This window comes from Histoplasma capsulatum, genomic scaffold (genome assembly GCF_000149585.1).
Source record: "Histoplasma capsulatum NAm1 scaffold_5 genomic scaffold, whole genome shotgun sequence".
NCBI classification, from domain to species: domain Eukaryota; kingdom Fungi; phylum Ascomycota; class Eurotiomycetes; order Onygenales; family Ajellomycetaceae; genus Histoplasma; species Histoplasma mississippiense.
The window spans coordinates 1,518,457-1,534,544 of NW_001813978.1; the positions used below are offsets into that span (position 1 = coordinate 1,518,457).

Here is a 16,088-nt window from a genome sequence, read left to right on the forward strand (position 1 = left end):
CCATTGTGGGTGATGGCGGGACGAACACCGACGAAAGACGTATTTACTCAATTCACAAATACAGCTGGGTGGCCTACTTTAGGGTTGGCCTGTCTTGTCGGTCAAATAAGCCCCATCTTCTCATTTCTTGGTAAGCCTAGAAAATCTGTTTGAATTGGATGGTTGCCGCAGTATATACTGACTTGATTTTCGTATGGCTGTCTCCAAGGCCCCGATGCCGCTACCCATATTGGTAAATTCCTCCCCTGGCTCCTGAACAAACTTGTATAGAATCAAACGAGCTAACAAATTGTTTCAGCTGAGGAAATCAAAGATGCTTCAAAGGTTGTACCATGGTGCATGATTTCCACTGCCCTTATAAATGGCTCCCTTGGCTTCATCATGCTTATCACCTACCTCTTCACCATGGGAGACCTGCACGAGGTCATTAAAGCCGAATCCGGATTTTCGTTCATTACCGCCTTCTTGAACGCGACAGGTTCCAAGGCCGCAACCACCAGCCTAGGCAGCCTCCTGGTCGTTATGGAGGCATGCGCCGCCATCAGTGTTTTAGCTACAGTGTCACGACAAACCTTTGCATTTGCCCGTGATAATGCGCTTCCGTTCTCTCAATTCTTCGCCCGTGTGCACCCAAAATCTAAGGTCCCCGTTAACTCCATCCTAGCCTCAACGGTTATAACGATTCTACTTTCACTCATCAACATCGGCTCAACGGAAGCATTTAACGCGATCGCCTCCCTCACAATCGCGTCGCTTTTCATGTCGTACCTCGTCTGTATCGGTTGTTTTATCTACCGCAGATTGCAGTGGAGGAGATACCGCCAGCACGCTTCAGCCTAGGCGCCTGCGGACTTCCCGTGAATATTATCTCATTCTTGTACCTTAGCTTCGCGATTGTGTTCACATTCTTCCCGAACAATAACTATCCCACGGCCGTCAGTATGAATTGGTCAGTTCTCGTGTTTGGGTTTGTCGTGATTTTCGCCGGGCTTCAATATTTGATTCATGGACGGAAAATCTACGATGGTCCTGTTGCGTATGTGGAAAAAATAGAGTGACACCGAGTAGTTCTTTCTCTAACCCTTTTTTCCAATTTTTTTTCATCAACGTCTCTGGAAAGCCTTGTCTACATCTATAAGAGTACAGCTATATATACTTTTATTCTTTTCCTTGGTTCTTAATGCTCGTCTTTTGTTAATCGTTTGTCTCCTCTGGGACAAATGTCTACACCGGAATGTTCCTTATAGGATGTATTCGAAGCGCTCTACAAACACATACATTCGGCATATAATTAAAACGAAAGAAAGAAAGAAAGAAAGAAAGAAAGAAAGAAAGAAAGAAATTTTCACGTGCCCCGTGGTAATCGCTCTCTATTCGCGATTTGTTTCTGCACTTGACGTTTACATCGGTGGACGTTATTTTTTTGCTGCTCGCTTTTGCGGAAAACGATGGCGTTATTCAAGATGGCGTGCCCAAGATTGCCCCCTCGGTTGCAATTAGCCCGATTAGCGGCACAATTGAAATATATCAAATGCAGGTTACAATCGATATCGAGAACGAGACGGTAACAAGCCGAGAAGTGGGGAAAATAAAATCTCGTACTCGACGGGAGGATTTTCAGTTACCAAAATAGGCGGGTAAGGAAGAATGATTTAGTTCACTATAACAAACTAACGTTCGTTCCACGCATTTATTCATGTTGAATCATATATGGACCCGAGTTGAGCGTGGTTAGAAAAGGTTGGATTTGGGTAGAAATGGAGAATCAAAAATTTCTAACTACGTTCAACTAGAACCCGGAAGCATATCAGCTTATTCTTTTCATTGTCGTTAAATACTAGTAGTAAATCCATTCCAGGAAAAGCGGCGATGGTATGAAAGTAGACGCTCAGAATCATCAAGTTGATTTTATCAAATACATCAACATGTACACTCTATACAAAGATATTTAAAGGAAGAGACATCGCGACAGCGTAGTTCGGCATATCCACAATCTCGACAATTTTGAGGTTCCCTGCCACGCTTGCCAGCATATATGCTTCTTCCGGCGTTAACCCCTTAGTCCTGACTAGCCACTCAATGAGATTTCGAGTTGCCTTCCTTGCGGCTTCGAGCAGGTCTGTATCAATCCCCATAGTCGCATACTCTCCCTTATCCACCTGCAGAGCCTCGTCGGCGTCGTGTATACCCCGCGTTCGTGGGGGAGTTTGGAACTGCGGCGCCGTGATCCATGACTGGTTCTTGAGGATTGAGAGTCGCAGACTAGCTTTTAGGGGAGTTTCAATTGCGGTGCCGCAAACCTCTCCGTCGCCCTGAGCAATGTGCCCATCGCCACAGCTGAATAATGCACCTGGCGTTTGGACGGGGAGGTACAGTTTGGAGCCCACGGTGAGATACCGGCAGTCGATATTTCCGCCCGTATTCAGTGGCGGGATCATGGAAAATTCTCCGTCCGCGCCAGGAGCAACGCCCATAATACCCAAGAAAGGCCTTCTGGGGATCTGAATGCTTTCTTTGAAAAGCGCGTATGGCTGATCGGGGTCCAAGTGCCAGATCTTCAGCACCCCGTTGGGAAACTCATCCGATAGTAGGCCGAAGTCAGGAAATATTGCAGTCCAGCCCCAATCCGTGGTTTTCAGGTCGAGAATCTCGACCTCCAGGACATCTCCTGGCTCCGCGCCTGTGACAAAGACAGGACCCACGGCGGGGTCAGCAAGCGCAATGTCGAAGGTGCTCAGTGCGCTCTCCGTGGAGGTCTTGGTTATCTGACCATTGCTTCCATCCATGGCATCGAAGTGGACTATGTCACCCGAATTAATGGTTTGAGTTGGAGAGATTTGTTTGGACCATTTGACATGCTGCTGGTGCCGATGGATGTGAATTGATTTGGAAGGTATTGTGTGGGTCATGATGGATGGCTATCAAAGTTTTTCAAGGCGTCCAGATATAATAATAAACATGGGACATCAGTGAAATAGGATACCAGGGGGATGTATTTGAAGGAGGCAGCCCATGGAAAAATGCAGTTCTTGCTTTTCTTTCAGGGCCTGTGGATTAATTAATGTGGACCCTTTGTGCGTAAATTCCCTGGAGGCAGTAAATATATAAGAGTAAGAATTTCGAAAATGTAACATTGATGTGTTCAAGGAAGGCTTCGGTAATGGTGCGTGAACTCCGAAATTCATATCTGTCCGATGCGAATATGTCCGTCGAGGATCAGAACTACTAACAGGCATTAGTTGAAGAACGGGACGTTGGACGGGCTGATACTCCCATTTCTTGCGTCACTGCCCCTGCCATGTTTTCTCGGCCCCGCATATTCCTAGGATCGTAAGTTGATTAATATCCTATACTACACCTCCCTCTTTGCTCAAGCAACATGACGGCTTTGCACTCATTCATCCTTTTACGGTGGATTGCTGCCAGCAACTGCCATGTGTGTTCGCCCTAAATACATTAACCACCAGCAATTTCGTCAGCCCCACTAGAGAGTAAAAATTCAAAATTTCGGCTATGAAACAATCTAGCCCACCAGCCATTGGAAAAAAAACGTTTTTAATGACCTTCCTTTTTGGGTTAAAGGGACAGTCTTGAACAAGTTTATGTGGCGAGAGAAGGGAAGATAAGAAGAAAACCCACAGAAGATGTAGTCAAGACGATGCGATAGACAATGGATTGTGTACATCCTTCGGTTAGTACTGCCGTCCATACCCTGCCGTAGGATTTATTTTCCGTGATTCAGATATCAGTTGGGGAGGATGTTGAGGAGAACACGCCTTTGCTGTCCTGGATGTTGTTCTAGCCGTGCAAGTGCTGACTCAAGTCACTAGGGTTTATTGGGAAGGCGGTAGCAAACGATCAAAACAGGATACGAGTACATTACCTAGGTAATAGAAGGGAAATGGATAGGAGTGGTATAAGGGTATAACTATTTCATTCATGACTGGATTATTTTATACGCTATGGTCACAAGTAGACCCAAGCTTGAGAAGTACTAAGAAACAACAGTACGAGTCTATCCAAGGGATGGATGTCAGATGTAAAAAAGAAGCCTTTGCCCGGATTTCTATTTCTGGGCTGCAACTGCGACAGATCTAGTTACTCCATGTAAACTCGTTCACCACTTGCCTTGCCTCATCGAGACAAAAGTTTTGGTTAATCCTCGGAGGTAACTAATATAGGATTCACCTCAATTATTCGCTTCATGTAACGAAACATGAAAAGTAAACGCCGCAGAGAGTTAAAAAACACTCAATTCTGAGCCGTTCGCCGGAAAATATATATGCAGAAACTAGCATATAAGGCCTAGTAATATAAACATGTGAAGATACGGCCCGGTATACTCATCCGGACAATGCGGATAATTACCGGATTTTGCTGCTTATTTCCTCGTAGGTAGTTACGAGTTTTAGTTCTGTTTCTCGAATCCTTGGCAGATTGCAGTGGATGTATCCAATTGACGTAGGTTTGTTAGCTTGATAGAGCAAGAATGTCCGAAACTTAAAGTCTCATGATTTCTCCGTGGTATAGACTAGAAAACTTCGCTGTAATGTGCTGGCCTTTGACGCGGGCTATATACGCAGTAAACATATATCCCCTGGTCAATATAAATACAAAATAAAGGTGACTTGAAAATGAGCTGATGCAAACTGGAGAAAATGATAAGGCACCACGACGAGTCATTTTGATTCGCAGACCCTGCTGAGTACGATAGAGAATTGTGGAGGTCACGACGATCATTTCCTTCTCAAAGGGAAATCATATCAAAAGACCGTGCATTCCACCAACTGTTGTAAGTGGTGGCATTGGCTTGTGAAGAACTCAAATCTCAGAGCAGAATGTGAGTAGATGCTCACGCCAAACTATTCGCAAAACGATGAACGGATCAGCTAGCCACTTACATTGAAGGAGCATTGGCCAAATGATTGATTACAGGAGAATCTGGCATTGCCAAGGGCGATGCAACTGCGGCAACTCAGTAGAATTGATGGAATGGAATCAATGCAATCAATACTGCAGATTAGTAGCGATCGGAGTTTCTTGGCTACTCGTATATTTGCCTAAAAACCAACGATTCAACTTCGTATAGAGTACTGCGTATGGCTCGGCCTAACTGATTGATGTTACACGGTTAGAAAGCATGAAACAATGAGGAAGTTGCTGTTTCTGCTCACCATGAAATGGATGTTCATGAAGCGGAGTGTAGTTCCCAGATGACCAAAATAACCTTGAAAAATGACTTTGCAGTGCGTTCAATACTTTACTACACATGAAACGCTGACATCTACATCATGAGTTAGATCGCTCGTTCCTTGTGTGTGTATAGGAAATAAGACCGTGGGTTGGAGATTCCATCATCTTCGTGGGTGGGGCGGATGTGGGACAATGGAGGAATGCCCCCAAAGTTATATTAGATCAACCCCTCTAACGATTCCAATACTGACTCAAGCCGTTGAGTGAGTCTGTGGGCGGCTGAGGAAGCGAATCTAGTGGCCGCTCAGATTAACATCAAACTCTAATGTTGTATATTGACTCAAAACAAAATAGACAAGCTGAGCATGAACAATGTTAGACGTCTAGAAACAGAAATGATGATTGGATCGACCATCGCACCTTATTTTCCTCCATCACATTTTAGAGACTGAAGCAGGAAGCATCCTCAGTAGTATCCCGAGCGGACTGTACCTGTAGCAACTGGTAGCTATAATTTCTCCGAATGTATGTATCTTCGTGTACAAGAGACCAGATGTTATGCTTGGTTCTTGTTTCGGGACGACTGAATTATATTTGCCCCAGGGATTGATTATTATTCTAAATATCGACATCGGATAGAGTGGAGAAGCAGGTTGGAATAAGGTTGAGGCGTAATTAGTAAACTTAACCCGTAACTAATAGCGTATGTATATCACGACGGAACAAGGGCAAGAAGGACGCTATGGAAGTATTCTCGATTGCAGTGACCAGAGCAAACCAATCCTATTTATCAAGTATCAACAAGCCATTCAACAGAAATTGCTCCCACTATGTTAATTTGATGTTGGCCCTGTGTAAACAACAAGCAGTCCTTGGGTGTTTGAGCTCAAGATTTTGCTAGTTCGGGCTAGTGATATCTCGTGATCTAGGCTCATCCCCTATAACTAAGTCTTGGCCGTTGCCCAGCTGTTTGGGGTGCAACTCTCTTCTTCCCTTGAGAAAAAAGGGAATATCATCTTGCCAAAAATGTCTTGTTGAGCCATGACGCTTTCATACAAGCTTCGCTTTTTTCACGACATTAGTGGACACTAGCGCTTCTCTTGCCGCTGCAACTTGGGATAGCACCTTACCAATGACCGAACGGTTGGCTAATCACTGACTTCCATTACGTCGCTTTTAGGGGAGCTCATACATCGCAAAATTGAGCATTTCGTGCTATCCGGAGTGACCTCGAGAGGGAAGGCAGAAGACTCCACACTGAGTTAGATACCTAGCGATTCTTTCGGTATTGGTGAGGAACAAAGTAAAGTACGTACAGCTCCTCGCTTGCCACCTCCCGAGGTCAGCCGATGAAGAGAAAAGAGAAATCTGAAATGAGAGATCGTGAGCCGCTGCAAGTAATAGATCATATAATTCAATGCACTTCTCCAGGGCCGAATGTCCCAGTATTGCCTGATTCAACCCGAGAGAGTCTAGATCATTTCCCTGGCGGTCCCACGATAACCAAGATATATATGCATCGGTTCAAGTTCTCGAAACGGGCTGCGTGTGGACAAAGCTTGTGTAGATAGTTACCGATTTGCTGGAATAAGCCGCGTGTCCAATTTGGCTTTCCGGTTATTTTCAGGATATGATAGAAAATGTGTAGATATATGTTCAAAGCCTAACGACGGGGAAAGCGGATGGTTCTGTGTGAGCTAGGTCCAATGACGAATGCACATCCCTAATCCAAAAGCATAACTGAAGGAGTCTCCGTTAGATTTTTCCTCCTAACTAGGTTGATAGCCTGAATGCGGACAAATACCCGCTTTTTATTTCAAACTTCCTTTCCACAACCCTTGAGTGTACGGTGGTATCTCAATCATGGACATCCTCGTCAGGTCGAGCGAACAGACATTCTTCTTTCCTGTCATGGTATTTATCCAACAAGTGGAACGTCCATACCGCACTTTCGGATTTGTTTTTTGACCCTTTTTCTTCTTATTTGCGATGCTTGATGGTGGTCACAGGTTCCTTATATCTGGTGCTAGTGGAAGCATATTTTCCAGTTCTTTTTTTGTTTTTTTGGCAATATCCATCAAGCACTCCTGCGGGGCAAGTATACAGTGCCATGGCCATCGCCAGTAATCGATACACCCATTTGAACAACCGAGTAATGTGACGAAATGGAAACAGCAGGTTAAATAAGTAAATAACAGAAACCAAAAGCTGTCTTCATTGTAAGAGCATATATTAGGCTCCTAATGCATCTTCTGGTAGCGGAAAATTGAGGTTTTTTTGTGGACAAAATGAGCAAGAAAAATTGCGACAAGGGAATCAAAATAAGAGAAATCTAGTCATCATTTTGAAACAATGATCAGCACGAAGCATCTTTTACAAATTTAGCTAACTTATTAAAAAAAGTCCTAGTTGCATTTTAAAAAATCAAGCAGACTCAGAGGGGACACTCGGAAGTAAGGGTAAAAACAAAATTCTTGTGAGAAGAGAAATGGTCACGCTCACGCGAGCTTTCTAGACCATTACCACCGACCGTTCAACGTTCAGCAGTAGCTATCAAAAAAAAAAAAAAAAAAAAAAAAAAAAAAAAAGCAAACCCAATAAATACTCTGTAAAAATCGATACCCTGCGTAAAGGTAACGATTTCAGTTTCCCAGGTAAAGGAAAAAGGAAGAACAATGAAATGCGAAAGTGAAAAAAGTCAGGATTAGCCTCAGGCTCTCGGATAGCAAAATATCTGCTTCTTCCTTCTGGCCCCTGCGCCGTCGGCTGTGAGGGCTTGAATAGTCAGAACCGTCCCATGGCCAATCACCTCCATTTATTTATTAGTGGGTGTTCGATGAATGGAGAGACGTGCAGTAATTCCATGCATGAGCGTCTTGGCTAAGCGTTGGTTTTTTTCCTCACTTCTTCCACGGCGAATTATGCCAGTTGATACAGAAGTCATGATTCACGAAGAGAACGATGATGATTTCCATCAAGGCAACGGTAGGGAGTTCCAGACGTTCCCGTATTCAACAATCAGCATCTCGAACAGAGATGAAAAGGAGGGCTTACTAGTATGGGAGAGTCAAAGTGAGATTTCTTAGCGTTGTTTGGGGCCCTTCGCCGTAGCCTTGCCTAAGGTAATTGCAATAGAAACCCGTGTCAATACAGCATAAGTAAAGGGCATCCACTCGTCCTTCTCATATCTTGCGTCTTGTTGGGAAGATTCCATACAGATACTTCGGTTATAGTTAGCTCGAGAGAAACAACCAACTGCTGACGATTTCATTTATTGATCTGCTCGGGTGTTGGTAGAGTATGCAACACCAGATAATGCAAGTATTGTGATTTCTGCAGCGGGACCAGACGTACGCACAGGGCAAACTAGCAGTGTCTTTCCTTATCACCTGTGCGAGAGCCAAAACCCAGGCAAACGCATGATTTCACAGGTTTAGAAACGACGAGTCGTTGAAACCCAGATCTAGGGAACAACCAGCTGAAGTTGATGAAAGTCGATACGAAATCACCATCTCAGGTGGTTTGAAGAAACGTTGTCATAAAGTGGGCAAGGTTTGGCTATAACTGTTTGTCAATTTGAGGACTCCACACACGATTGCCTCATAGATCCATGGACAACGACAGGCATTACTTTTCTGGAGTGTGGTCAGCCAATGTGACGAATGCAGCCATGTCATTACTGTGTTTTAAGCCCCTATCCTTAATTAACGGGCTGTCAGCGGCCGCAGACGGACAATGGTTGGGGCTGCTTGCACACAAGGATAAGGGGACTGAAGGAGCGCTCTAACTCGCCGAGCCATGCCCATTCCGAAAAAGCAAGTTTATCCCTGAGGGGATTATTTCATTCGCGCAACGACACAAGAGTAGTGATGGCCTGACGTTGCACAGGTGCACACAGCAACGGTGTGTTTGGGCAGACCAGGCTTAGGCCGCGCACTAAAAACATTATCTAGCGTTCCAAGGCAGCAGCAGGCACATAAGTGCGATCAAGAAACAAACCTAGAGGTAGTTAAGACCTTCTTGGGGCCTGGTGATCCCGTGGAGACTTCGCTTTGCCCATATGCGAGTTTGGCTCATCCATGGGGTGATCGGATAACAAGTAGAGACTGCGTGTAAACCTATATCGATTAACCATAATGTCACTCGCTAGGGCTTCTACACAATTAGGAAAAGCACTGATGGAAAAAGGTCGGCATATCTTAATCATATTCAAGTAAAGGCGGCCTTATTTGGAGCCTTTATAGTGGAGTACACGGAGTACACGGGCATGCATTGACAAGCAAGATATTGGTCAAAGGATGAAAGTTTAACATGTTCGAACTTTTTGTCTCGGACAGGACAAACTTAGGTCCAGGTATCGTATTCCGCCATGGGACGTTCGTTCCTGATGGAATTTTGAATTTTTTTCAAAAGCGATTGTCCATGCGTTAAACTTCAAACAGCGTCGAGCATAGGTAAACTGATAGAAGTTCCAGAAACATCCACAGAGACAACAATTAGCAGAATCTAAGCCCCAACAGCTGCAACACATGGTTGGAGCGCCTTTTGGCATTATTCAGTCGAGGTACCTGAATGAAGCCAAACGAGTTAAAACGTAACAGGAAGCTACATTACCCTGGCAGGAAAGGAAATAAAAGTACCCCGTAGAAAAGTGTAAGATATGATAATATAACGAAGAGCAATAGGAACATCGAAACAGGAGCGCAGGATAACATTACTTGCGTTTCCATTTTCCTCTTGCTGCATGAGCAAAGCCTGTGAGTATTCGAAATTCTGCCATTGACATTAGTCAACATCAGGCGCATCTAACGATTAGATGCTGATGGCTTTGAGGAACGAAATGGGAACCGCAGTGCCAGATGTTAATAGGATCCTCCAGCCATTAGATAACGTCACCTGCGTGGTGTATTGAACCGTCATTTACAAGTACAGTTGTTTGAAACAAACCTTCAATGTCATCGTGAATATTGTAAAATAATATTAGTTGGCTTAAAGGGAGCCAAGGTGAGAAGGGAATCTGAATATCTTCGACGCATAACAAATGTGAGATAAGAATAACGGCGGTGTGCGCACCTCGTGTCGTTGACATCCTAGGTAGCCCTGTCCTAGCTAGGTTTATGATTCGCACTCTCATCGATTCAATTGGTCCTTTCGAGATGACTTTGAAGTGAAATTCTGTAAGGTCGGGAGCTTTTGATTGGATAATGTAATTTTCGTTCGATGGTTTTCACAGGTTCGCTATGCATCGCTTCCTGGTCATATTCTGTTCTTCCTTCGTCCTTCTTCCTAATCAACACTCCCGGGGGGGTTTATTCTGGAAGGCGAAGAACCAACTCCGGGGAGATTACACATCCATATCTAGTACCCCACTCATCCCGTTGATGTCGTCCAACCCCATTGTCCAAGATTTTCTCAACAAGGCTTACGTTGCATGACTAGCCCAGTCATTTTCAAAACGATCTGTGACATGGGTTATGCTTGGTGCTCTTTGGTACCTATTGCTTTGTTGTGTAAAGAAATTGGTGAACGAATTAGCCAACCACTTTCTCCGGTCTTGTTGAATCTGAGGTTTCTCACGCAGCCGTCAGCTTAGGGTGTACTGATCCCGGAGAAGATCCGGATCTTTAATCTGGGGCCATTGAACCAACCCAGTTCGTCAATGCTTCAACACAACGGTTGCGGCAACCTCAAGTACTGCTGCGTATGTGTTGGGGGAAAAGTCATACCTGGATGGTTCCCATTCTTGCTCTAGCGTCTCACCAGAACCTCCAAGTTTCCCGCTGTCCTCTGGAGGTGTGGCTCATCATTCTGTTCAATTGGATTGTAAACTCCCCCTCCAACGCAAGCATGGATGGGAATGATTCCGAGAAACTATATTCCAGCATTGCCTGGGTAATTTCCAACCAACTCCCTCTCCGGCTGTGTGGCTTAAGGTCTGCATAAATCAATCCCGAAACGCTGTTCCCATGCCTCGAATTTTGAAGCTATTCTGTAGAAAAGAAAGGGGAAAGGAGGCTGGCACGAGATTAGGATGGAGTCCACGTTCCAAGCATAGAGGAATGATCCCCCATCCGCCTGTGATGGCTGAGGAAAGGATGCTTAGGGTCTTTCGGAGGAGAAACTTTCCCATCGGGTGGCTGTCTCTCGCTCAGTCTTGCAGCATTTGCAGCATGAGCCTCGTTGACCCATGAACGCCGAGAAGTTTAGTCCTGCAGGGGTATACGGCCTGTGTCGTTATTCCTTTGGGTGCTCCTTTGGCGATAATTTGAAAACAACGTGACTGTGTCCGCAGACAGCGGAGACTGAAGTAAACCATGCCCATAACAGAGCCTTGCGGGGATATCATGATAGCAATGGAGCGCTGGAAATTGTGTGGTTAAGCAACATCCTAGGCTCGATTAGTGACAAGCGGTAAGCGGGTTACAAGGATACGTAGGGCATGTACTGTACGGTACGGGACCTGCAGCTCAGGTCGACGGGCAATTGAGCTATAGTAGGGAGTGCGATGCTGAAACCCTTGAACATAGAGTTATATATGTGCATCTTCATCTTGAAATGAAAAGGTAGTATGCTGTGGTTATCTGTTCTCTGTGCCGACCCTCAACCTTTTGCTGTGTATCATCCTGTATCCGCGTATGCCAAGCTCCAACCGTTGCCCAGTTATCAACAGAACTTGGCTGCTCAATATGAAAAATTCCCACTCAAAAACAGCAAAAAACAGCCCTTTTAAGCTTTTGATATTCTGGCTGAACAGGAATCAGCTAGGACAGAAAAAAGCAACCTTCTCCTCAACTTTGCTTCCATTCCGCAGACACGACCTCCACCACCCAGAAAACCCCTCTGACCACCTCTGATCCCACTGTCTCCGGCTATCCAGCCCATCCCTGCTCAGGTCGCCTTTTCGCTTCGTCCAATAACACGCCTCCACAGCCCTTTTCCGTCGTGCAGCCGTCTAAAATCTCATACCTGATCCGACTCCCCAATACTGAAGCCAGTCCAGTCCGTTCGTTCATCACCGCAGAAACCCTTCGCCCCCTTTCCGACGCGCTGGGAATTCACTCCATCGACTTTGCTGTGGTCCCTCAACCCTCGAATATACTTCCTCCTCCTTCTTCTCTTTCCTCTCCCTCCTCTATTATAAGCTATGGGTGCGTGTGTCTCATTTCCTCTTCTCCTCTACTCGTCGTCCCCTTTGCGCGCGACTAGCTTGGCCATACCCTTCCTTTTCGCCTTTCCTTCCCGACATGCCTTGTGTGCCTTCCTCCCGATCCCACTGTTGCCTGGTTCTGGCCGTGGCTTGCAGCGCCTGAGCTCAAGAAAAAAAAAAATTTCCACAAATTATTATTATTATTATTATTATTATTATTATTTTTTTTTTTTTTTTTTTTTTTTTTTTTAAATATCTTAAGTCTATTTTTTTTATATAATTTTCTCAACTTCCTTTTCCCAATCCTTTTTTTTGTATGGAACGGCATGCCTATTTACCGTTATATATTTATTACGTTATTCAGTCTGCATTCCCAAGGGTGAACAGGAGAACGGCAAGCAGCGTGCTCTCTTGTCCTTTTGCTCCGTACTGTCCCCTTGTCATGCCATTGCTGCTACAAACATCCCTCCTTGATCCCTTCACTTCCCCTTCACCCCTCCCTAGGTTCGCTCTCCCCCTCCTCATGCTTGATACGACTAGAGTGGTCCCTTGCATTCTGTGTTGAGTCAACCATACCACCCCTTCCTTGGCTTGGCTCCAGTGTCTCGAGTTGCTTCTGGCCGTAGGACACTTCAGTGAGGGCCTTTACCGCTTCACCTCGCCCACTACTAAACCATTTCTCTCCCTGCTTCTGCACTTTTTTCCTGCTCGCTATCCGATTTTATCCCTTGCTTTGATTCTCTCCGGCCCCTCCGTTGTTGTTTTCACGCACTTTGTCCTCAATTGCTTTTCGTTCTTCCAACCTTCTTTTTCACTTGGCTGGTAACGCTTGAAACTCACGGGAACCTTCTCTCATTCCTAGGTGCAGCTGACGTCTATCGACCCGCCCAAGTAAGTGTATCTGCGACTTTTTGTAATCCTACCCTCAATCATCACGGACAACCTTTTCCTATCTCGACCTTATAAGTTGTGGCACGGGATTATTCGGAAGCGGGCATCAGAAGCGAGGACACCATCCACGGTCAGAGAGAGGCATGAGCAGGGCACACAATAATTTTCTATTGTCGGTGGGAGAGGAAATAGACTGTATGAGATGTTTCCAGAGGGCTGCTTGATCGGAGATTCTCAGGCTGATGTAGGGCCGCTGCGACCCTCTGTTCGTCTCCGCTGCTCTCCACCATCTTCGCCTTCTGCCTTTGCCAGCCCTCCTTGCCATCCCGCATCGTCCATTGATTGTCCTGTATCAAAAATTATCTCCTGTCGCGGTTGCATGGGATTTCTTTTCTGTTCTCCTTTCCTCGCCTGCTCGACTTCCGTTCCCCCACCCGCTCCCAAACTTAATTATTCACGTGGTTGCCCGTCGACAGCCAATTACCTTCTCCCAGCCACCACGACTCTTAACTCTCCATCCAACCTTCACTTCCTTTGCTCCATCTGTAGTGAAAACTTCTCTACTTCCACTCAACATCCTTTTTCGTTTCCATCTCGTTTGATGTGCGCGCGTTGCTCCTCCCTTCACCCGCACGATCTTCACTCTCTTAATTGACTTCGAAGGTCTGTGTGATGGCTAACAACTTGCAGCGCGAGAGGTCTCGTTCTCCACGTCGTCGTTCCCGTAGTCCACGTCGCAGTCGTCGTTCCTACTCTCCTCGTAGTCGGTCCCGTAGTCGTGAAGACTACCGTCGCAACGATCGTCGATCCAGAACTCCTGTAGGCGGTGCAGCTGGTGCTTCTGGCGGACATTCAAGCTCCGGATACGGTGGACGTGGTGCTTCTTCTCGTTCTTTCGAGGATCGTTCTTTTGCCAAGGAACAAATGATGCAATCAGTGCGCGAATCTTCCCAACAAGACCGCCGGGTCTATGTTGGCAATTTGTCATACGATGTCAAATGGCATCACCTTAAAGATTTTATGAGACAGGGTAAGCGAGCCTTACGACCAAGGAAGGACTGCGTGGTCAGCTGGAAATGAAATGGAGCTAACTGCGGTGGACTGGTTCGTAATGCTCTAGCTGGAGAGGTCCTCTTTGCCGATGTTTTACTACTTCCCAATGGAATGTCGAAGGTGGGCGTCAACGTGTAGCTGTGGCTGGTTTCCTGGTTTCCTGGTTTTCTTTAATGGTTATTTTGATGGACGTTGGATTGACGGGTTGGGGCTTGGCGATCCGGTTGATGTAGGGCTGCGGGTAAGTAATCCTTCGTTGAGGTAGCAGGAAAGAAGGGTTTCATGTTTGTTGTGTTTGGAAAAATCGATCTAACTGTTAAAATTTGCAGGATTGTGGAATACGCATCGAGGGAGCAAGCTCAAAATGCTGTAGCGACGCTCAGTAACCAAACTCTCATGGGTAGACTTGTTTACGTTCGCGAGGTAGGAACCGTTTCGCTTTCCTTACCTTCTACATTTTTACGGCTCGTTTCATGAACTGACACATTGCATGGTCTGCTGTGATTCACTGTAGGACCGTGAGGCAGAACCCCGCTTCACTGGCCAACCTGCCCGTAATGATTTCGGAGGCCCTGGACGCGGAGGCTATGGAGGCTATGCCTCAGGCCCTGGTACTGGTGGTGGCCGACAAATCTATGTCTCCAACGTTTGTTGCCCTCCTAACACATTTTCCTACCCTCACCGTGTACCCTTTTCATCATTCATACTTCTTTCCCCCCAATTCTGCTCATTGAAACTTGGCCCATTAACTTTCTATATTTAGCTCCCATTCAATGTAGGCTGGCAGGACTTGAAGGATCTATTCCGCCAAGCTGGTAAGTCCAAACCTGTTGCAGGCCTTGATCAATTCTGTGCATTGCGTGATATTTGTGTGTGTGTGTGTGTGCATAGAGTGCTTTTGCATTGACAAAATATCCTATTTATAGCGCAACACGGTGCTGTTGTCCGTGCCGATGTGCATGTTGATCCCAGTGGCCGCCCAAAGGGTTCCGGCATTGTCGCATTTGAAAGTGCAGATGACGCGCGAAATGCTATCCAACAGTTCAATGGATATGATTGGCAGGGTCGAACACTGGAAGTTCGCGAAGACCGTTATGCGGGATCGGGCCCTGGCTTCGCTGGACGTGGCGGGTTTGGTGGAGCTCCCGCTCGTGGTGGCTTCATGGGCGGCCGTGGCGGGTTTGGTGGTGGCCGTGGTGGATTTGGTGGTGGGTACGGTGGTGGAAGAGGCGGTTTTGGAGGCGGGTACGGTGGTGGTCACAGTGCTGGCCCAGTGGAAGGATCAGTTCCTCCAAATCCATTCACGGATTTTGCAACTTCTGGTGGAGAGAGGAGTGCAACCATCTATGTCCGCAATGTACGTTCTCGTCCTTACTTTGATTTTTGTATTTGTTTATTTAATTTTTATACCTTTACTTTTTGGCTAACGGAAGGAACTGTGTTTCCAAACAGCTTCCTTGGTCGACCTGCAATGAGGATCTAGTTGACCTCTTTTCGACAATTGGTAAAGTTGAAAAGGCCGAGATTCAGTATGAGCCTAATGGACGCTCCAGAGGAACTGGAGTAGTTGAATTTGACACTGCTGAAAATGCAGAAACCGCTATCAGTCAGTCTTGCCTATCCATATTCATTGCTCCTTCTCAATGAGCCTATCTGCGTTGTGGAAAAAATTATTGCCTGCTAACATAATATACAGACAAATTCACAGGGTATCAGTATGGTGGTCGCCCTCTAGGCCTGACCTTCGTCAAGTACTTGAACAATGCTGCCGCAGATGCCATGAAGGCACAGAAGCAACAGGCGG

General features: G+C 46.0%; 4 protein-coding genes across 4 annotated transcripts in view; 3 read left to right on the forward strand and 1 right to left on the reverse strand.

Moving 5' to 3' along the window:
• Positions 1–840, forward strand: part of HCAG_05303 (predicted protein) — a gene marked incomplete at both ends in the record, with an annotated part of 1,843 nt that extends 1,003 nt beyond the window's left edge. Inside the window, 3 exons of the mRNA XM_001539786.1 lie at positions 65–130; positions 209–232; positions 299–840. Of these exons, the coding sequence (XP_001539836.1) occupies positions 65–130; positions 209–232; positions 299–840 (632 nt within the window). The remainder of the gene's footprint in view (positions 1–64; positions 131–208; positions 233–298) is intronic.
• A 1,094-nt stretch (positions 841–1,934) lies between these two features.
• Positions 1,935–2,909, reverse strand: HCAG_05304 (predicted protein; the record flags this gene model as incomplete). The annotated part of the gene is made up of 1 exon (XM_001539787.1): positions 1,935–2,909. The coding sequence occupies one exon, from the start codon at positions 2,907–2,909 to the stop codon at positions 1,935–1,937; it is 975 nt and encodes a 324-aa protein (XP_001539837.1).
• A 4,394-nt stretch (positions 2,910–7,303) lies between these two features.
• On the forward strand, positions 7,304–9,791 carry HCAG_05305 (predicted protein; the record flags this gene model as incomplete). The annotated part of the gene is made up of 8 exons (XM_001539788.1): positions 7,304–7,316; positions 7,623–7,646; positions 8,131–8,265; positions 8,491–8,543; positions 9,014–9,096; positions 9,147–9,305; positions 9,542–9,569; positions 9,681–9,791. 8 exons carry the CDS (start codon positions 7,304–7,306, stop codon positions 9,789–9,791), a joined length of 606 nt encoding a protein of 201 aa, XP_001539838.1.
• A 4,112-nt stretch (positions 9,792–13,903) lies between these two features.
• On the forward strand, positions 13,904–16,019 carry HCAG_05306 (predicted protein; the record flags this gene model as incomplete). The annotated part of the gene is made up of 8 exons (XM_001539789.1): positions 13,904–14,296; positions 14,352–14,404; positions 14,614–14,707; positions 14,799–14,930; positions 15,048–15,099; positions 15,211–15,641; positions 15,737–15,847; positions 15,981–16,019. The coding sequence occupies 8 exons, from the start codon at positions 13,904–13,906 to the stop codon at positions 16,017–16,019; spliced, it is 1,305 nt and encodes a 434-aa protein (XP_001539839.1).
• Between the last annotated feature and the right edge of the window lie 69 nt (positions 16,020–16,088).